This window comes from Pelophylax lessonae (genome assembly GCF_965119305.1).
Source record: "Pelophylax lessonae genome assembly, chromosome: 3".
Taxonomy (NCBI): Eukaryota; Metazoa; Chordata; class Amphibia; order Anura; family Ranidae; genus Pelophylax; species Pelophylax lessonae.
Window position 1 is genome coordinate 291,460,932 of NC_138770.1, and position 22,662 is coordinate 291,483,593.

Here is a 22,662-nt window from a genome sequence, read left to right on the forward strand (position 1 = left end):
TGAGGTTAATATGTATTGAATTGTTTGTTGGTACCTTTGTTCAATATGTATCCACATCAATGCTATTCCAGTCCATTAACTTTACATCTTATCAAGCCTGTTATGAGGATATTGTGCCATAGAATGCATTAAGATAAAAAAAAAAAAACTTCTGCCTTTACAACTTCTTAAAGGAAATCATGGTTTCTATGGAGTAGGGCTTATGGCCTGACAAGATAGTACAACCAGACAGGTTACTGGAGGGATGGGTTAAAAAGATGTGCTCTGCTGAGCTTCTCTCCTCCTATTAGCCCACTGCACCACCACATCCTGCCTGGCTGTAATGCTTTTTCACCCAATGAAATCTGACATTTTTTATGTAGCAAAGCTGCAATACTTAAGTTTATTACTAATTTTTTTCTGTCCAGTTTAAACAAATCTTTACAGAAATGACAAATTCACTTGGTAAATGTATGAATTATTTCATAATGTTGTTATAGATTCTTCTAAATGGAACCATATTTGCTAGAATGAGTCCAGGACAAAAGTCCAACCTTATTGAGGAATTTCAGAAGATAGAGTAAGTTTTTACAGTAGTTATTAACAATGTTAAATGTTTAAAATAAAATATACAGAGGTAAAAAAAATATCTATTCCAGGGGAATATGAAAAGCATTGGTTTTTACAACTATAAGTCATATTTCACTTGCCATCTCAATTATCTTGCAAGATAAAGGTGTGCAAATATGTATACTGTGTAATGCCTGGCTGTACTGTGAGTGAGTATATGCACATGCACACATATACTTATGGATCTTGAAATGTGTACATGTGGAATGGTTCTCATGGACTGTTCTTTGATTTCTGGTGGTCATTATTTAAGGGAATTCTGTCAGAGCTTTGTATAAAGCATGCATGTTGTATGTGATCCAGATTTCTGCTGCTGACATTAGCTTTTATCTGGGTTTCATTTTACCTGTTTGACCTTGGATTATATGACACTGATCGCTGGTTCTTTCCCTTTATTTTTTTGCCATTTGGACCCTGACAATAGTGACACAATCCCGAATAACCTTTCATCCTTCAAGCTGGTTGCAAATTCACAATGCACCATAGTTACATAATAATGTACTAAATACAAGGGTATTTTACTAAGGTAGACTCTTGGTTTCTCTTTTACTATTTAGCTACTATGCTGGCATGTGTGGAGATGGAGCAAATGACTGTGGGGTGAGTATATATAATGACTGTGGGGTGAGCATATAGTGAAGGTCCAGTTTTGCTGGAAGCTTTTGCAGGTCAATTGTGTACAGAAGTTTGTGATCCTTGCCTGTTTCTGTATTGTAAATACGGAGACAGACAGTTCCTATACTGGTACACTTGTACCACCATCATCCTATCATTCATACAAGATTCCCATCAAAGATGAACTCCCTGCAATAAACTTAACGGCATGCCCATAGCAGCTGATACATCAATTGATATAAATTGATATGACTAAAAATAGTGCAGTGTTTAAAGTGAATGAAAGGAAATGTGAAAACACAGATATTTATACAAAAAATGAAATGATATACAGTATATTCCAAAATATTAACACCAAGGAGACAATCCTAGAAACCTCTTTGATTAGAATCACCATACAACAGTCCATAAATTACCCTATTATCCTGCGATCCACCGCTGTAAAGAGGGGCATACACGCTTACCAGATTGAATTGACTCCCATGCTCTATGTACGGAGTCAATCACGCTTGTTTAAACATGACACAGGAGGCAGAAGAAGGGACAGCTCTCCTTTGGGAACAATCAGGTAATTAGCATATCACACATAGCTCTCCAGATGGGTCACACATCCAAACTTGTGGTCGGTTACCAACATTAGCCATATAAGATAAGAACAATGCCACATAGTGTAAAAGTGCTAGACATTGTTTATTAAAATCAAAGAGTAACATTCACAGATGAGCAAGTATCAAAGCACTTGTGTATAACAACTGTCCCAGAGAAAAAGGGAGATCACTTCCTGGATGTAAGAACGTGATGGCGTCATGAGCACAGGCTCCGCCCAAATCTGTCAGTGTGACTTTGATTTTTTGCGCTGAAGTAGTGTGATTTCAAAGCCGCATTCAGTCTGAACGGGGTCTAAAGTGTATTTGTCGTTTTGGATAGAGTAGGGAAAGGTTAAGACCACTGTAATTTTTTTTTTTTTTTTTTTGCTTTTTGTAGCCCCTTTGGAGGATTAACTGTACTGTAAAATGTTGTATTTCTTATCACATTCTGACAATAAATAACAGGACAAATAAAGAGGTAGTAGTGATGGTAGTTCCAATTTTTTTTATGTCACACGATATTAGCACAATGGTTTATGAACTTCAAAATTTAAGTAAAAAATGCACTAAAGTTAATTCTAGGACATAAAAAAACACATTGTATTACTCCGTTCTTTCTAAAATATAAAAGATGAGGTAGCACTGAGTAAAATATAACCAACTTGTGAAGCCTTAAAATTATGTGTGCACATAAAAGAGAGACGAACTACTGTGCCCTAAATTTTCCGTAGGTGACACTTTAAAAGTCATTACAGGTCATCAATTTGAAGTTAACTTTTAATTACATAGGGTACCAAAAGCTCTCTTAAATTAGACATCATGGTCCTTAGACCCCTGATGTTTCATCTGACCGTCATACCATACCTCCATATCTCTATATACCTGTCCTCCATACCTCTATCATCAAGGAAGATTGGAGAATTTGCTGGGAAAAGATAGGTAGTTCGGATTCTGACTTAGACAAAACCTTGTATTTTATTCTTGTCCTTTATCTCCACTTCTGGAAGCCAGTTTTTTCCAGCTGGTTGCTTTCTGGACATGGACAATGGTCTATACACCAATGTACAGCATGTTTAAGCACCTGCATTGCAGGTGAAGAACTTCAGAGAAGGGCCTTATGGTACTCTGGGCCATATACATGCTGAAAAAACAGGTTTTCCTGATGTAGGAATCCTCTGGCAGTAGCAGAGAATGCTCTACTGACTCTCGCAGATCTACATACAGTACATGGGTCTAGGTCCTTCTTTTGTGTTTGTTTCTCAGATCTAAAAAGAGAGCCTTTCTGTTGATCTTCCTTGTTTTGCATTTTTCTAGGGGAATGTTCTTTCCTGATAAGACTCCTGATAGTTGCTCCATAGACTGATGCATAATTGGATCTGGGGAGTCAGGAGCATCCCTGTTATTTTAAGGCTCTAGGATAAGCAGGGCAATTAATCAAGTTTTCCCTTTGGGTGCTTCTTCTTCCTTGAAAATGGGTGGGAGCTGAGCTTAGTCCTTAGATCTGTTCCTATGTTACTTGCATCATTTGGTCAGGCTTACTTTGTGGGATCAAATTTTGTTTCCCTAGGGGGGCTCAGAAACCACCATTATCCTTAGGATTCTCCCCTGGCAGACATTGCCTTGGCTAGGTAAAGGTCCAACCTCACAGTCAATCCATGCATGGATCCCTTTTTTCTCTTAAACCTCATATGATCGGGTGAGCTATGGTTTAGGCCTTCTCTAACCTTGGTTAACTCTGGTCCCCCCCCCCCCCCTCTACTAGGAAGTTATTCTCAGGTTGTCTGATTCCAGTTCTAGAGAGGAGATTCTTTTTTCTTTGCAGCCACCCATTTTAAAACCAACAACACACATATCACTCATAAGGTAGTGCAGGATAATCCACTCATTTCTTTACACCTGTTTAGGGTATGCATCCCTCCCTTTGTCAAAGATTTGTCCTTACCAGGTGAGGGTTTGGCTTAATTTGGTGCAAGCTTCTTGCATTGGGCCTTCAGGAGACTCTTCAGCTGCAAGCAGTTCCAAGTTTCTCTTGGCCTGTTAACGGTTGTTAATTGTTGCCCACCCTTCTGTGGGACTGCTTTTAAATGCCCTGAAAGTGATGACTGTGTCTGTGTCCCTCAATGGATAAGAAAGAATATAGGATTTTTGTACACTCTCCATAAAATCCTTTTCGTGGAGTCCATTAAGGAACACAGGTCCCACCCCTTGGTGTTATAATAACACTCTTGGTACTGCTTGCTACAAAACTAAGGCATACTCGTAAAAAGAGTGATTATTTTGGCCTGGTCCACAGATTTTTTTTTACCAGTGTCCAATACGCCTACAAATATCAGTATAACCCCACAAAGAATTATTCCTCTGTCCCTCAATGGATTTCAAGGCAGTTACAGTGAATACAAAATTTCTAGTATATTATACCTCTAGGTCACTGACTATAAAAAGCATGCGGATGTAAAATCAGGACTCCTCATCTAGATAAATGTTCTATGTCTGTAGCTTTTTTAATTTTTAAATCCAAAGGGTTAGCATGACTACCAAGGACTCCATTTTTAGGAGAGCACAGTAAAGGTAGACTATACATCATGACAAGTTTCTTTTAATAATGTTGAATATAGTAAGAGACACTATTTAGCATCTATCATTTTGCCATTGTTGCTATTGCTATGGGATAGTGTACTCCGTGGCTCTTTGCAGTGCCATATTATATAATTGTTGTGCCTTTACTCACAATATAAATATAGCACTAAAGTATGTAATCAGCTCTGCTTGAAATAACTGTATGCCATGGTCCTGGTTGTTGGATTAGCTCAACCTGGTGTACTATTGACCGGCTTCTGAAAATTGCGATTGATGTTTTTGGTGTGGTCTTTTCAATAGCAAGTTAAAATAAATATGTCAATTTAGGCAAACTTTAAAGAAATAGAAAAAGAGCAAACAACTAAATATGATCAACATGTTTATTGATGTAATTTGCAGGCTTTGAAAATGGCACATGCTGGTATTTCACTGTCAGAACTGGAGGCTTCTGTGGCTTCACCTTTTACATCAAAAACTCCCAATATTGAATGTGTTCCAAAGCTTATTAAGTAAGTTCATCTTATACTTCATCAATCTTAGAATATTGCATTTGTGCACTTTTTTTAGCAGACAGACTTAGAACTGACAATATGAGAATGTTTGTTAGGCTCCGTTCTCACGTGTCCGGCTGCGGGTTCATGCCTGGGGTTCGCTGCATCCCTGTTCACCGGTTCAGGTGTGAATTAGGTCTGAATTGTAGCCTGAATTTGCACCTAATTAGGACCAGAAGAAGCACAGGGCTCTTTTTCAATCTGGACCGCGGCCGCCCCAGACATGTGTAAACCGGCTCCATTGAGAGCCAGTCACACTTCCCTGTCATGTGAATTGGATGTGGGGAAACCTGCATCCAATTTGCATATGTGTGAACCCAGCCTCAAGGTGATGAACAAAAGTTAGAATTTGCATATGTGTAAAATATGCTTGATGAGCTCCAGCCTTAATTATAAAAATAAAATATTGTTTAAAAATGCAAAGTTGTTGAAATCACTAAACCGAATTTACGTAGAGTACTTGCATGTATTGCAAAGGAAAGTTAGTTAATATTCTCAAACTACTCTACTGCTCAATGGTGACAACTACTGCTCAATCTGACAGCCTTATGTGCTTATATTGGTGCATTGATTGCACGTGAACATCCAAATTATATTGTCATGATATTTATTATGTGCTTATGACATATGTGATAGACTTAATGTCTTTTGCTTTGCTGTGTACACCTTACTGCTTTGCTTGGGGCATGCCCATTTCTTTGACTAGTCACATTACTTTTTTTTTATAATACCTTGTAAATTGTTGACATGTCCATGCCTTGGTGCACTTTATGCAAATTGAAGGCACTAAAGCTGAATTATTTGGATGTTCAAACTAGGACTGCACTGTACAAATGTACTATAAGTGTACAGTTTACAATAAGTCCAAATGTACTATTAACAAAGAGCACAGGCAGTTGTTTTACTATCAGACTACCAGAGACTGCAGATTACACAGCAGTGTAAAATTATGGATAGTAGGCCTAACTGATGTACAGTATGTCTATCTATCTAATCTATCTCTTTCAAACAATGCAGTGGCTTTCAGTGAACAAAAGGCAGATACAAAATAAGATGATCCATAATAGCAAGTGAATGTCTCACTTTGCTTATTTGCAAAAAACACTATACCCCAAAAATAATTTGAGATACCCACATTTCTACTCAATAACTATAAAATGAAATAAAAGACAAAAAAGCCTTCACTTATCAGAACAAAAAAACAAAACAGAAAAAGGTTTGATTGCTCAAATGGCTAGCAATCAGAATTGAAGTAGAAAACTGATCCTAATCTTGACTTTGGCAGTTTGTTAGCTTTCCTATGCTTTCCTTGCAACAGCTTGCTTCCAATTTACTCACACTCTGGCTAGCCTGCGCAACCCCCCGGCCGATTATAATGAGGGGGCTGACTTAACCAAAAGCCACCTTTTTAGCCCTTCTAAGACTGCTGGCAATAGTTTAAAGGCCATATGGTGCATTGTGGTTTTAAAAGATTGTAGATTCTGCAAATCTACACATAAATTTACCAGGAATTCAAATCTTCAGCCTGCAGGATTTGCCTTCATCCAATGGTAGTTGTGAACTGGAACATTATCCCTAAAAGCCAAATGAGATTGCATTAAAACAGCAGTGTGTCAAACATGGCACCCACAAGCATTTCAATGTGCCTTTAACATGACAGACTTCAATTTAGTATTTTGGCTGAGCAATGTATTCATGGTATGATCCGTGCATTGATTCCTTGTCAGTCACCCTGGATACTGCTCTTCTTCTCTGTATTTTGTTTTTATTTTTATTTACAGTGTACAATATATAGACTATATTGATGCATACACATATAAAGCATATGATGCAATGATTGTTAAGACTGTTGATAATATATTGATATGATACATTTTCTGTAACTGCTTAACCAAAGTTTTTTTTTTTTTTTATTCTATCACAGAGAGGGAAGAAACTCACTTGTCACTTCATTCTGTATGTTCAAGTATATAGCAATGTATGCCATGATTGAACTTATTTGTGTGATGCTCCTGTTTTGGGTATGACGTTCTATTAAAAAATGTATATTTATACAACAAAATAGCAAACTAAATTAAATAATTTATTAAACAATTCCACCCAAAAAAAAGATTTCTCTTCGGTCAACACCTAAATATTTTTCCCTGAAACACTGCAATATGGTACCATCTAGTACCATCTAGTGTATTATCTGCTAGAATACACAGACCGCACATAATCTGGTGATAGAATTAGCTCACCAAGCTCACCAAATTACTATTGCTATGCCAGGAGTGAGGAGAGCGTGCCAAACCAGGACATTCAACAACAGTGAATAAGGAACAGGGAATTAAGCCTTTCTCTGCTTCTGTTTGAACTACATCATAGTATGCAGTCAAACCCCTATTGATGTTAGTTATAGATAAGGTGTGCCTGCTCTAACTTTGAATAGCCAATTATCTGTGATGTAGATTGAAAAAATATGATATTTACTAGAACATGGTTGCTTTTTAAAATGAACACGCCTCCACTTTACTTACTAATGTAGACAGCTACTGCCCAGGTAGCAAGGATAACTTGCCACAAATCTGTGGCAGTGTTGAATTGTAAATCTGTTACCTTGCTGCACATTTTCACTGGCAAGTTGAACACTTGCAGAGCACTTGAAGCACATGTTCTCATTGACACTTTTCCAATTTGTAGCAAATTTGTGTGGCAAGTCTTTAGCAAGAGCAAGGTTCCAGTGGTGAGTCTACAGCAAGAGTTTAGCAAATCTACAGCATGAAAATTCAGCCACAGTGACCCCTGTGGTGTGATGACTATTGCACAAAATAACTGAACCAGAACTTGCAGCAGACTTGCAGACTGTTTGCAAAGAAAGTTTATCTGGAGTCTTGCAATGAAGACTTGTTGCAATTGTGCAACAAACTTGTGAGACCTGAAAAGTGTAGCAATAGCTTAGCAAAACAGTTTCAAACCTGTAGCACTATTGCTTGCTATCGAGGTGGTTGTCTCCCCTAGATTCTCTCTACCCCTGCTCAACTTCTCCTCACTGCCTGTATGTCAGGGTGCCAGGAAACTAGACCACACAGGATAATGGTAAAACAAAGCAACTTATTGGAGAAAACAACAAAAATTGCACAGCAAGAGTGAGGAAGAGAGAGCAGGAACAAGCCGGGGTCAAGTCCAGGCGCGGGTAGTCATCCAAGCCGGGGACGGGTCCAGAAGTGGGTAGTCTGGTGATGCTGGGTCGTCAGTCAATGCCGGGTCATCAGCCGATGCCAGGTCGAGAGCCAGGAGAGTTGTCAGCCAAGCCAGGTCATACATGGAGGAACATGAAGAACAGAAGACTGCTAGCAGAGATGTACCTTGGAGCACAAACACAAGGGCAAGCATTGCAACCCAACAGGTGATATATATAGTCAGGTGTGCAGCATCATCAATGTGCGACGGCCAGGCAGCAGGAAGTGATGATGCAATCAGAGTCTATAAGAGGCAGCAGTCTGCACATGTCCAAGATGGCTGCCAACAGGAGGGCAAGGTAAGACTTTGATTCTGAGCAGCGCACTGTGGGATTTTCCCCTCTCCTGCTCTTGTACTCCCCGATCTTCCCAGTGGTTGCTATTCATTAATAGGTGACAAGGGGAGGAGATCGGTGCCACAATGGACACTGGGGAATGTAGTCCTTGTAGAGGATGATATACTGCACAGGGATACTGCAGAAACTACAGGTCGCAGGAGGCTGGAGGACTCAAGGAGGAGACCAGGTGATTTTTATTAAACTGCCTGAAAAACTCAGGGCTTTTGTTGTCTGGAGTTGTAAGAGAGAGGACCTCTGTCTGAGTGCTCCTAGCCCATCAGAAGCCCAGCTAGGAGGGACCTGATCCAGGGACTACTGCAGTTCAATATCTGCCACAATCAGCAGCATTTGCACAGTCGCCACAGAACGGCTAGAGCATTCATCTACCACCCACTTACACCGCTGTTGGACAGAGACTTTGGGGAGAGAGTAAGGGGGCCCATTCCATTACAGACACCTGCGGCTGTAACTTGAAATTGCTAAGAGGACTGTCATGCCCTTACTGACACTGTTAGAAGAGACTGAGTTGGCGAGGGTAGAAGACCAACTACACCTTGCACACACTGCCTCCATACCCGCTTTAAATGGTGCTCCAGATGAAACTATATTACATCTGTTCCCAAACTGCACCACTGTTCCATTACACTCTCTCTGCATTTGACCCATCTACGTATATCTGGTACCTATCACTCATTGATATTGCATCAGTGCAAAGACTTTACCATGCCTACCATATGCCTTAACTGCATGCAGGTTCATTAGGACTATTGTTAAGTGCACCAGTGCTTCTTAAAGGGCCTCAATGATAGCCAGCAGAATAAACATCTTAAGGACTGCCCCTTCATATAATCTGTTCACTAATCCTGTCCCGCCACTGCTCACCTATTCCTCACCCTTTGAGCTCTGACAGTGCTTACCAGATGGTCTTAGGCCTAGCATATCCACCGTTAGTTCACTCAGTATAGCTCCTGTGGTTTGTTAGTACAAATCTTATTACTGATTACTGTAGCACTGACGGTGGCCGTGTTACTGTTTATGGTGATCTGGACACCCGTTGTCATCTTATGCTCTGTCCTTATCGCTAATTATCCTGTATACCAAGTGTATTAATACTCTTATTCATTTTTCGCCTTATCTCTGCTTGCCTGGTACTAACTTTGATGACAATATTTTAAGTTTGTTTTTATAAAGTGAGTTAGTGCTTGCTTTCTTTGAAATAGTATTACTGCTGGGTACTTTGTGTTACTTAGTGTTACTCTGAGTGATTTCCTATGATACTGTGTGTTCATGGCCAGGAACAGAGGACCCATCATAACCAGTGGCTCCTTCGAGGGTAGTGCTATACTAGCAATAACTAATTTGCTTTAACTATTGTTGTAAATCAACCCCAGTATATAAATCCTATATATGCTAACAGTGGAGATTGTTCCTCTGTTTGTCCATGTAAATATGGATAACAGATCAATCTTGCACTGGTTACACAGATATTTAATTGCTGTAAAATGTTGGCCAGACATTGGGTAAAGTTAGTAGTCTTGTTTTAGATTAATCAGTTTGTTCCCCATAAATCAGAATTTTTTTTTTTGTATCAAATACAGAAAAAGGAACTTCTAGGAACTCGGCATTATCTAATGCAGGATGTGGCCATAACTATCACAGTTGTATTAACATGCAAGTACCCTCCCTGTTTTACTGTTCTCCTTGTTAAAATCTAACACATATTTTTATATTCTGTAAATAAACCAAATTGTACTATTAACACGAGCAAGGCCATTGAAAACAGAGCATACTAAATATTAAGAATAATAAAGAGAAACAAAAGTGTATTATCACTTTAGAATTGCTGCCATCTTAAATTAGAATAAAGGAAAAACTCTAGCAGGAAGGATTATAAGCCTTTTTGCTTGTTTTTTCTTTTTGTTATCTGTGTCCCATTGGGGAGATTTCCCTTTACTTCCTGTCTCATAGCCATAACAGGAAGTTTGAGGAAATCTCTCCAAAGTGAGGGAATCCCTGGTTGTCACCAGTGTCACCAGCCCTAATCCCTATGGGAACATTTCTGGTACCACCTCATATTTAGGTTCCTTCTCTCACAGCAGGGGTACCTAACCTGAAGATATCTTCAGGCTGCTGAGTTTTTATAGTCATGATATTAGTTCACCTGTGAAAGAACATCCTCCAGCACACTTTTTATTCTTGGTTTCTATTGTGTTAAAATTAATGACTCATGGTGGTAGTAGTGGTAGAGGTAGTGTTAGTAGTAGCAGTAGTAATGTCACTTTCAAATTTAGACTTCTAGCAGCAGCTCCATTCCAGACATAAAAAAACAAAACAAAACACTGAGCTACTTGAAGAGGAGCTTTAGTCAGAAAATTAGGTCTTGCTAGATCAGTTCATGCTGGCCCTTTTTGCAGGTATAGCTATTGTAGCAGAGTGTCCCAGAAGGAGCCTAGGAGAGTCCTGTTCAGGGTTTATATATCTTCCAGGTTTAGGGGTCTTGAATCCATGGTCTAGCACAGGGTTTACTCCTTTCCTCTCTGCTAATGTAATCCCACCTGGAACCTGCAGCCAGTGCTCTCAGCCTGGGGAAATAAGACAAGTCCTGTCTGAGAGAGCTAATAAGGTTGGTTAAAAGTAACAAGCTGTGTATGTGGAAGCTGACAAGCGTTAGGTTTGCTCTGTCAGATAGTAAGGGCTTAAAAGTTGTGTAGTTAGTGCTGTGAAACAGTTAGACTTTTGTTTTGTGATTATTTGCCTGTTTATTTTCTGGAACACGGTATAGCACATGTGAATAAGAATTGTAAATAGCACTGCAGACACTGCACTGTGTGTCACTACCTCACTGTACTTATATCTGTGCCTAAGAGTGTGCTCACCCCAAGGAGCTTTTGTACCTACTACCTATACCCCAGCTCAAACTATGTAAAACATTACAAATAAGTGCATATACTGTTTAGAATCCAGTAATACACTGTCTAACCCTGCTTTGCACATGCTCAGTTGGCTGCAGAAGCCAATCTGTTTACATCCTAAAAATATACTGCTGCTTAGGGGCTTTGGGCTTCAACAAATTAATGGCCTCCAGCAAGAAGAAACCGGAACAATGCAGGAGGCAATTTACAGCACACACTAATTTTGGTAGCATAATTATTAATGTGGAATGTATGTTCCTTGCTTAAGAACATTATTTTTTATCAAGTTGTTATGGGTAAAGTTCCACTTTAGTCAGCTAGCTGCTAGTTTTGTTTCTCTGTTAGGCAGTTACTCTATAAGTTCAAGGATTGGTTGGAGTGCAGTTTGATCTCTATACCCCAATATAAATATAGTCGTTAATCTAGTATCATTACAATGTCATAGTATGGAGTTTAACTCATAGTATTAGAATATTTAGGGCCAGATCTCTGCTTATTGCCTACGTAGTTCCAAGGACACTAAACATTGAAGGTCATCAAAATCAAGTCTAAAAAAGTATACTAAGCTAAATGTCATCAGCTTAATTCCATGTTCTTTTTCTGCACATGTAGCCAGCCACAGTTGCTTGCTCGATTTGGGAGATGGGAACACGAGTCTTGGAAGCAGGGGCTTATCATGAAATCAGTAGGCCCATGTGCAATATCAAAAGCGGGCCTTAGTTTTTTAGAGAAAAAAAAATGTGCACCGTGGCGAACAGTGGGGGTGGTTTTAATTGCGCTTAAGTAGTGGGTGTGTCTTGAAGGGGGTCTGATTAAATAGAGTCTGAGGTTACTTACATGATTGCAGAATTTGGTAATGTTAAATAGGGAATTAAGAAAGTGCAGAGTATACAGCAGTGGGTAGTATGTGCAGACGAGGAGTGCGGAGTGTATGGTGGTGGGTAGTATGTGCAGGAGAGGAGTGCAGAGTGTATGGTGGTGGGTAGTATGTGCAGACGAGGAGTGCGGAGTGTATGGTGGTGGGTAGTATGTGCAGGAGAGGAGTGCGGAGTGTATGGTGGTGGGTAGTATGTGCAGGAGAGGAGTGCGGAGTGTATGGTGGTGGGTAGTGTTGAGCGAACACGGACTGTATTATTCGTGTTCGTACCGAATAATTGGATTTTTTGTACCCGAACACGGACACGGACACTTTACTGTATGTTCGGGTAAAAATCCGTGTTCGGTCGTTTTATTTCCGGGTTTTGCATGCTTTGGCGCTCTTTTCATGGCGGGCTTTCAACAGCCAATCAACAATCGTTTAACTGGTGTGCCTTAAGCCATCCCAGCCATGCCTGCAAATGTCTCAGTAGCTGTGATTGGCCGTCTGAAGCATGTGACCAAGTCTTTATAAGTTCGAGGCAGCCGCAGCGGCGTCATTATGCTGCTTAGATTCAGGGACAGAGCACACATCAACGTGCTGGCTGCTGATTAGGGAAAGATAGGCAGGAAAAAACCATTTGTGTCCGGATAGAATTGAGGGACAGGTCGGAGTGTTTAGGCAGGGCGAGTTGTAGGCATTTTAGGGATAGAGTCTGCTGAATTATAGGGTCAGTGTCTTCTACAAACTACAATCGATATTGCTGTGTGGGGGGTGGGGTGAATCTGCACTCAATCCTGATCTACAATCTCTTCTCAATCCTGTTAGGGACAGAGTCTGCTGAATTTTAGGGAAACTGTGTTCTACAAACTACAATCGATATTGCTGTGTGGTGTGGGATTGGAGATAGGCAGGTGTCAGTGATCCACATCCATTTTTCTGTGTGTGAGCTGCAGTGAACACAATCTTTTTGGGCTGCAGTGAACACAATCTTTTTGGGCTGCAGTGAACACAATCTTTTTGGGCTGCAGTGAACACAATCTTTTTGGGCTGCAGTGAACACAATCTTTTTGGGGTGCAGTGAACAAAATCTTTTTGGGGTGCAGTGAACACAATCCTTTTTGGTGTGCAGTGAACACAATCTTTGTGGGGTGCAGTGAACAAAATCCTTTGTGGGGTGCAGTGAACACAATCTTTTTGGGGTGCAGTGAACAAAATCCTTTTTGGGGTGCAGTGAACAACATCCTTTTTGGGGTGCAGTGAACACAATCTTTTTGGGGTGCAGTGAACAAAATCCTTTGTGGGGTGCAGTGAACACAATCTTTTTGGGGTGCAGTGAACACAATCTTTTTGGGGTGGAGTGAACAACATCCTTTTTGGGGTGCAGTGAACAAAATCCTTTTTGGGGTGCAGTGAACAAAATCATTTTTGGGGTGCAGTGAACACAATCTTTTTGGGGTGCAGTGAACACAATCTTTGTGGGGTGCAGTGAACACAATCTTTTTGGGGTGGAGTGAACAACATCCTTTTTGGGGTGCAGTGAACAACATCCTTTTTGGGGTGCAGTGAACACAATCTTTTTGGGGTGCAGTGAACACAATCTTTGTGGGGTACAGTGAACAGAATCTTTGTGGGGTGCAGTGAACACAATCTTTGGGGGGTACAGTGAACACAATCTTTGTGAGGTGCAGTGAACACAATCTTTGTGGGGTGCAGTGAACACAATCATTGTGGGGTGCAGTGAACTCAATCTTTGTGGGGTACAGTGAACACAATCTCATACTTCTGAAGGTTTGAGGGTGCTGCCTGTTCCATACTCCCCCTACTCCTCATCTAGCCTTTTAGGGGTACAAACAATAGTAATTGGGGCCTAGTGTGGTTGTGTACGTGTGATATACATACACTTTTTTGGGATCATATTTTCTATTCCGCTATTTAATCAAAAACCTTTGGGGATCAGTTAAATTGGGGGATAGTCTGTGTTGGTACGTGTGAGAGAGATCCACCTTTCCAAGTTGTTGGGGTTCATCTCATACTTCTGAAGGTTTGAGGGTGCTGCCTGTTCCATACTCCCCCTACTCCTAGCCTTTTAGGGGTACAAACAATAGTAATTGGGGCCTAGTGTGGTTGTGTACGTGTGATATACATACACTTTTTTGGGATCATATTTTCTATTCCGCTATTTAATCAAAAACCTTTGGGGATCAGTTAAATTGGGGGATAGTCTGTGTTGGTACGTGTGAGAGAGATCCACCTTTCCAAGTTGTTGGGGTTCATCTCATACTTCTGAAGGTTTGAGGGTGCTGCCTGTTCCATACTCCCCCTACTCCTAGCCTTTTAGGGGTACAAACAATAGTAATTGGGGCCTAGTGTGGTTGTGTACGTGTGATATACATACACTTTTTTGGGATCATATTTTCTATTCCGCTATTTAATCAAAAACCTTTGGGGATCAGTTAAATTGGGGGATAGTCTGTGTTGGTACGTGTGAGAGAGATCCACCTTTCCAAGTTGTTGGGGTTCATCTCATACTTCTGAAGGTTTGAGGGTGCTGCCTGTTCCATACTCCCCCTACTCCTAGCCTTTTAGGGGTACAAACAATAGTAATTGGGGCCTAGTGTGGTTGTGTACGTGTGATATACATACACTTTTTTGGGATCATATTTTCTATTCCGCTATTTAATCAAAAACCTTTGGGGATCAGTTAAATTGGGGGATAGTCTGTGTTGGTACGTGTGAGAGAGATCCACCTTTCCAAGTTGTTGGGGTTCATCTCATACTTCTGAAGGTTTGAGGGTGCTGCCTGTTCCATACTCCCCCTACTCCTAGCCTTTTAGGGGTACAAACAATAGTAATTGGGGCCTAGTGTGGTTGTGTACGTGTGATATACATACACTTTTTTTGGATCATATTTTCTATTCCGCTATTTAATCAAAAACCTTTGGGGATCAGTTAAATTGGGGGATAGTCTGTGTTGGTACGTGTGAGAGAGATCCACCTTTCCAAGTTGTTGGGGTTCATCTCATACTTCTGAAGGTTTGAGGGTGCTGCCTGTTCCATACTCCCCCTACTCCTAGCCTTTTAGGGGTACAAACAATAGTAATTGGGGCCTAGTGTGGTTGTGTACGTGTGATATACATACACTTTTTTGGGATCATATTTTCTATTCCGCTATTTAATCAAAAACCTTTGGGGATCAGTTAAATTGGGGGATAGTCTGTGTTGGTACGTGTGAGAGAGATCCACCTTTCCAAGTTGTTGGGGTTCATCTCATACTTCTGAAGGTTTGAGGGTGCTGCCTGTTCCATACTCCCCCTACTCCTAGCCTTTTAGGGGTACAAACAATAGTAATTGGGGCCTAGTGTGGTTGTGTACGTGTGATATACATACACTTTTTTGGGATCATATTTTCTATTCCGCTATTTAATCAAAAACCTTTGGGGATCAGTTAAATTGGGGGATAGTCTGTGTTGGTACGTGTGAGAGAGATCCACCTTTCCAAGTTGTTGGGGTTCATCTCATACTTCTGAAGGTTTGAGGGTGCTGCCTGTTCCATACTCCCCCTACTCCTAGCCTTTTAGGGGTACAAACAATAGTAATTGGGGCCTAGTGTGGTTGTGTACGTGTGATATACATACACTTTTTTGGGATCATATTTTCTATTCCGCTATTTAATCAAAAACCTTTGGGGATCAGTTAAATTGGGGGATAGTCTGTGTTGGTACGTGTGAGAGAGATCCACCTTTCCAAGTTGTTGGGGTTCATCTCATACTTCTGAAGGTTTGAGGGTGCTGCCTGTTCCATACTCCCCCTACTCCTAGCCTTTTAGGGGTACAAACAATAGTAATTGGGGCCTAGTGTGGTTGTGTACGTGTGATATACATACACTTTTTTGGGATCATATTTTCTATTCCGCTATTTAATCAAAAACCTTTGGGGATCAGTTAAATTGGGGGATAGTCTGTGTTGGTACGTGTGAGAGAGATCCACCTTTCCAAGTTGTTGGGGTTCATCTCATACTTCTGAAGGTTTGAGGGTGCTGCCTGTTCCATACTCCCCCTACTCCTAGCCTTTTAGGGGTACAAACAATAGTAATTGGGGCCTAGTGTGGTTGTGTACGTGTGATATACATACACTTTTTTGGGATCATATTTTCTATTCCGCTATTTAATCAAAAACCTTTGGGGATCAGTTAAATTGGGGGATAGTCTGTGTTGGTACGTGTGAGAGAGATCCACCTTTCCAAGTTGTTGGGGTTCATCTCATACTTCTGAAGGTTTGAGGGTGCTGCCTGTTCCATACTCCCCCTACTCCTAGCCTTTTAGGGGTACAAACAATAGTAATTGGGGCCTAGTGTGGTTGTGTACGTGTGATATACATACACTTTTTTGGGATCATATTTTCTATTCCGCTATTTAATCAAAAACCTTTGGGGATCAGTTAAATTGGGGGATAGTTTGTGTTGGTACGTGTGAGAGAGATCCACCTTTCCAAGTTGTTGGGGTTCATCTCATACTTCTGAAGGTTTGAGGGTGCTGCCTGTTCCATACTCCCCCTACTCCTCATCTAGCCTTTTAGGGGTACAAACAATAGTAATTGGGGCCTAGTGTGGTTGTGTACGTGTGATATACATACACTTTTTTTGGATCATATTTTCTATTCCGCTATTTAATCAAAAACCTTTGGGGATCAGTTAAATTGGGGGATAGTCTGTGTTGGTACGTGTGAGAGAGATCCACCTTTCCAAGTTGTTGGGGTTCATCTCATACTTCTGAAGGTTTGAGGGTGCTGCCTGTTCCATACTCCCCCTACTCCTCATCTAGCCTTTTAGGGGTACAAACAATAGTAATTGGGGCCCAGTGTGGTTGTGTACGTGTGATATACATACACTTTTTTGGGATCATATTTTCTATTCCGCTATTTAATCAAAAACCTTTGGGGATCAGTTAAATTGGGGGATAGTCTGTGTCGGTACGTGTGAGAGAGATCCACCTTTCCAAGTTGTTGGGGTTCATCTCATACTTCTGAAGGTTTGAGGGTGCTGCCTGTTCCATACCCCCCCTACTCCTCATCTAGCCTTTTAGGGGTACAAACAATAGTAATTGGGGCCTAGTGTGGTTGTGTACGTGCGAGATACATACACTTTTTTTGATCATATTTCCTATTCCGCTATTCAATAAAAACCTTTGAGGATCAATTGAATTGCGGGATAGTCTGTGTCGGTACGTGTGAGAGAGATCCACCTTTCCAAGTTGTTGGGGTTCATCTCATACTTCTGAAGGTTTGAGGGTGCTGCCTGTTCCATACTCCCCCTACTCCTCATCTAGCCTTTTAGGGGTACAAACAATAGTAATTGGGGCCTAGTGTGGTTGTGTACGTGTGATATACATACACTTTTTTTGGATCATATTTTCTATTCCGCTATTTAATCAAAAACCTTTGGGGATCAGTTAAATTGGGGGATAGTCTGTGTTGGTACGTGTGAGAGAGATCCACCTTTCCAAGTTGTTGGGGTTCATCTCATACTTCTGAAGGTTTGAGGGTGCTGCCTGTTCCATACTCCCCCTACTCCTCATCTAGCCTTTTAGGGGTACAAACAATAGTAATTGGGGCCCAGTGTGGTTGTGTACGTGTGATATACATACACTTTTTTGGGATCATATTTTCTATTCCGCTATTTAATCAAAAACCTTTGGGGATCAGTTAAATTGGGGGATAGTCTGTGTCGGTACGTGTGAGAGAGATCCACCTTTCCAAGTTGTTGGGGTTCATCTCATACTTCTGAAGGTTTGAGGGTGCTGCCTGTTCCATACCCCCCCTACTCCTCATCTAGCCTTTTAGGGGTACAAACAATAGTAATTGGGGCCTAGTGTGGTTGTGTACGTGTGATATACATACACTTTTTTTGGATCATATTTTCTATTCCGCTATTTAATCAAAAACCTTTGGGGATCAGTTAAATTGGGGGATAGTCTGTGTCGGTACGTGTGAGAGAGATCCACCTTTCCAAGTTGTTGGGGTTCATCTCATACTTCTGAAGGTTTGAGGGTGCTGCCTGTTCCATACCCCCCCTACTCCTCATCTAGCCTTTTAGGGGTACAAACAATAGTAATTGGGGCCTAGTGTGGTTGTGTACGTGCGAGATACATACACTTTTTTTGATCATATTTCCTATTCCGCTATTCAATAAAAACCTTTGAGGATCAATTGAATTGCGGGATAGTCTGTGTCGGTACGTGTGAGAGAGATCCACCTTTCCAAGTTGTTGGGGTTCATCTCATACTTCTGAAGGTTTGAGGGTGCTGCCTGTTCCATACTCCCCCTACTCCTCATCTAGCCTTTTAGGGGTACAAACAATAGTAATTGGGGCCCAGTGTGGTTGTGTACGTGTGATATACATACACTTTTTTTGGATCATATTTTCTATTCCGCTATTTAATTTAACTGGGCCTCCATGCGAGACCTGTGTGCCTTGTTGCGCTGTTTTGAGTACTCCACCAACATGGCCAGTGGCAATGACGCCGTTCTCAGCTTAACTATCCCACTTCTATGCCTCCTTGAAAAAACAATTCGGGCGATGATGGAAGAGGATGTGGCACAGGATGAGGAGGAGGAGGAGGATGAAGAGGTAACATTTCCAAGGCTTTCAGGGCAGTCATTCGCAAGGGGCTCCGAGGGTGGGTTCCTGCACACGCAAACGCCAGGGACGCAATTGTCCAGCAGGGGCACAGTTCTGGAGGATGAGGAGGATGAGGAGGAGGAGGAGCTGGAGGAGGAGATGGAACCATGTTCACAGCAGGGTGGCACCCAGGCCAGCTCATGGCCATCACTGGTGCGTGGCTGGGGGGATACAGAGGACACGGACGATACACCTCCCACAGAGGACAGCCTTTCGTTGCCTCTGGGCAGCCTGGCACACATGAGCGATTACATGCTGCAGTGTCTCCACAACGACCGCCGAGTTGCCCACATTCTAACTTGTGCTGATTACTGGGTGGCCACGCTGCTGGATCCCCGTTACAAGGACAACGTACCGTCCTTAATTCACTCACTGGAGCGCGATCGCAAGATGCGCGAGTACAAGCGCACGCTGGTAGACGCCATGCTGCTGGCATTCCCATCTGACAGCGGGGCCACAGTGGAAGCACAAGGCAGAGGAGGAGGAGGTCGCCAACGCAACCAGGGCACCGCCAGCACCTCAGAAGGCAGGGTTAGCATGGCCGAAATGTGGAAAAGCTTTGTCAGCACGCCACAACAAACAGCAGCACCAGCAGCTCAGATGGAACGTCTTAGCAGGAGGCAGCATTTTACCAACATGGTGGAGCAGTATGTGTGCACACGCCTACATGTAGTGAATGACGGGTCTGCCCCCTTCAACTTCTGGGTCTCCAAATTGGGCACATGGCTTGAGCTTGCCCTTTACGCCTTGGAGGTGCTGGCGTGCCCTGCAGCCAGTGTATTATCTGAACGGGTATTTAGCACGGCTGGGGGCGTTATAACAGACAAGCGCAGCCGCCTGTCCAGAGACAATGTGGACAAGCTCACGTTCATTAAAATGAACCAGGCATGGATCCCACGGGACTTTTCCGTACCTTATGCAGAATAGCAATGGATACCGACCTTACCCACCCATTGTTCCATTTTTGCTCTTTCTCACTCTTTTGGGGTGTACCCTCATTTAAAATTTTTGAAAAGAAGCAGTGTTGGCTACCTCGTCCTCCTCCTCAGGGCCAGATTAATGTAGGGGCTATTGGAGCTGCAGCTCCAGGCCCCTACCTTTTATATAGGCCCCGGGTTGGCCATATTCACTGTTACCGCTCTTCTGTCACTTGTAAACACAGAAGTCTGGCTTCTATGCTCGCTTCCCCAGGCAGCACCCTCAGAACCTCCCCACACAGCGTGAAGGCCGGACAAGGAGGGACAGTTGGCGATGCATGGATGTGTTTATGGGCTTCAGAGACAGCATCCCATGTTGAATTAGGCATGCATGGCTGCACCCTTCCTCCTCTGGGTGCATGGCAAGGCACGGCCCTTAAGGCCCTTCAAAATCCTCAGCACCAAGCCCATGATGCTGTTAATCCGGCCCTGGTCCTCCTCCACCGCCGCTTCCACCTACACCGCCCATAGGTGTGCGCAGCCTATTGCATTAAGGTGTGCACCCCAAAGTTGAAATACACATGCATGTGTTTGCCAGCAGGGAGAGTAATGTATCGGGGCCATGTACCTGTAGGCAAGGAGAAATAGAGCAGAGCAGGTCCCAGGGAGATCTTTCCCATCTCCTCACTGGCAATGCTATGTGCCCTAGGTGATTAGGGTGTGCCCAGGCACACCCAGCACACCCTGTGCGCACGCCTATGTCACCGCCACATCCACCACCACCTCAACCTCCCTCCTACTCCATATGGGCCTCGTCCTTCAGAGATGAAGAAGAACATTGTTTTATTTTTCTGTTTTTTTTTTGTTGTTTTAAGTTATTTCCCTATCCACATTTGTTTGCAGAGCACTTGCCATGCTCTTAATTACGTTTTGCTGCCATTTGCAGCACTCTAGCCCTTTCCTTTGGTGTTTTAGAGCCATTTTAGTGCCTTAAAGTTCGGGTCCCCATTGACTTCAATGGGGCTCGGTGTCCGGGAAAAGTTCGGTAAAAGTCCGGGACACGGACCCGGACTTTTTTTTAAAGTTCGGCCGAACCCGTCGAACACGGACATCTAGGTGTTCGCTCAACCCTAGTGGTGGGTAGTATGTGCAGGAGAGGAGTGCAGAGTGTATGATGGTGGGTGTTATGTGCAGGAGAGGAGAGCGGAGAGTATGGCGGTGTGTAGTATGTGCAGGAGTGTGGAATGCGTATATTACTAATATCTTTACACTATTCCCTATAAATAACACTGGTATTTGTACACTGAGTGACACAGATATCAGTGTTATACTGTATATAGTTAATATCCCTCAGTGTATAGAGATCAGTGTTATATATAGGTTATAGCACCTAGTGTATGAGCAGTCACTGTCACACTGAGCCTTTTAAAGAATGAAGCACGCTCCTTAAACTGCTAGAAATCCCAACCTGCACACAAGGCAGGCTGCTGCTCCATTCATTCTGCCACCTCTGGCTCATTTGGCAATGACTTACTGTTCCCCACAGTGGAGATTTGGGCTGTGGAACAGCTGCCCTCATTTGCATGGCTCCACCATCCCTCTCATCCCGGCTAGCATGAGTCCTCCATCCTCTCCTAGAGCCACTGCATCAACTAATGACAGAAACCTCTCATGGGGCCCCCCACTGACCACTGAATGCTTTGACCAATGTAACTTAGTAGTTCGGTTTTAGTAGATTTTGGTGACCTAAACCACTAGCTTACTCTTTCCATCTCTTGAGCACTCTGGCTGCAAGATCTCCTCAGCATGACAAAAATTATGTTTTAGTTATGAACAAGCTTAATGGCTTAGTTTATAGACATGCAGCAAAATAACCCACTTACATACTGTATAGCTTCAAATTACCTGCACACAAAGCATTGCATAGTGTAAAAAGTATGTACATTCTTTGATTTCAAATGTCCTGTCATTCTTTAATGGGCACATTTCATATTATTTTGCTTAAGACTTTGTGACACTATTAACATATGGGTATTTTTTTTAAAGTGAGTTTAACTGGTCCAGCACCAAAACTGGCTCCATACAGACCATCTGGACAGCTAATGTCACCACCTCTCTTACTGTCAATGATTCTTCATTTCATATTCACCTTGGTTGTGCAGACAGTTGCTTTCACAATGGTTCAACAGCAGCCGTGGTATGATGAGCATGATGTCTTCAGGTAATTCAGTCTTAGAACATAATTTTTAGGATAAATAATTTTTATTAAATATATTAAATTGGGTTGAAGTGCAGTGTATACCACAAAGATATACACACACACACACACACACACACACACACACACACACACTTCAGTTCATATCAGTTTCTGTCGGGCTTGCAAACGAAAGGCTGTGAGTTTGAATCACCAGGCCCCAGACATCCAAAATTCATTAAAGTGGTTCTAAAGACTCAAGGTATTTTACCTTCATGCATACTTTCTCTGTGCAGCAGCCAAACCCTAATACTTACCCAAGCCCTCCAGCGATGTGCACAATAGCCTCGGCTCTCCAGGGACTCTCACTCCTCATTGGCTAAGGCAGCCATTGGCTGAGCCGAAGCTCTGTGTGTAAATGGACAAGCTGCTTGCTCTGGGGGGGGGGGGGGGAAGAAGCCTGGAGCACCGGTGGGGGGCCAAAGAAGAAGAGGATTCAGACTGCTCTGTGCAAATCCACTGCACAAAGCAGGTAGGTATAACATGTTTGTTATTAAAAAAAAAAACAACAGGTTGCGACCATTGACACAGACAGCGAGACTC

The 22,662-nt window shown here is 42.3% G+C and overlaps 1 protein-coding gene across 2 annotated transcripts in view; it reads left to right on the top strand.

The window, feature by feature from the left end:
* The window catches only part of LOC309551106 (putative cation-transporting ATPase 13A4), a 159,501-nt gene that overhangs the window by 111,798 nt on the left and 25,041 nt on the right, over positions 1-22,662 (top strand). For both annotated transcript variants that reach the window (XM_082251552.1, XM_082251553.1), the window contains 6 exons: positions 480-559; positions 1,167-1,209; positions 4,788-4,897; positions 6,864-6,960; positions 10,097-10,173; positions 21,913-22,083. In XM_082251552.1, the coding sequence (XP_082107678.1) occupies positions 480-559; positions 1,167-1,209; positions 4,788-4,897; positions 6,864-6,960; positions 10,097-10,173; positions 21,913-22,083 (578 nt within the window). The remainder of the gene's footprint in view (positions 1-479; positions 560-1,166; positions 1,210-4,787; positions 4,898-6,863; positions 6,961-10,096; positions 10,174-21,912; positions 22,084-22,662) is intronic.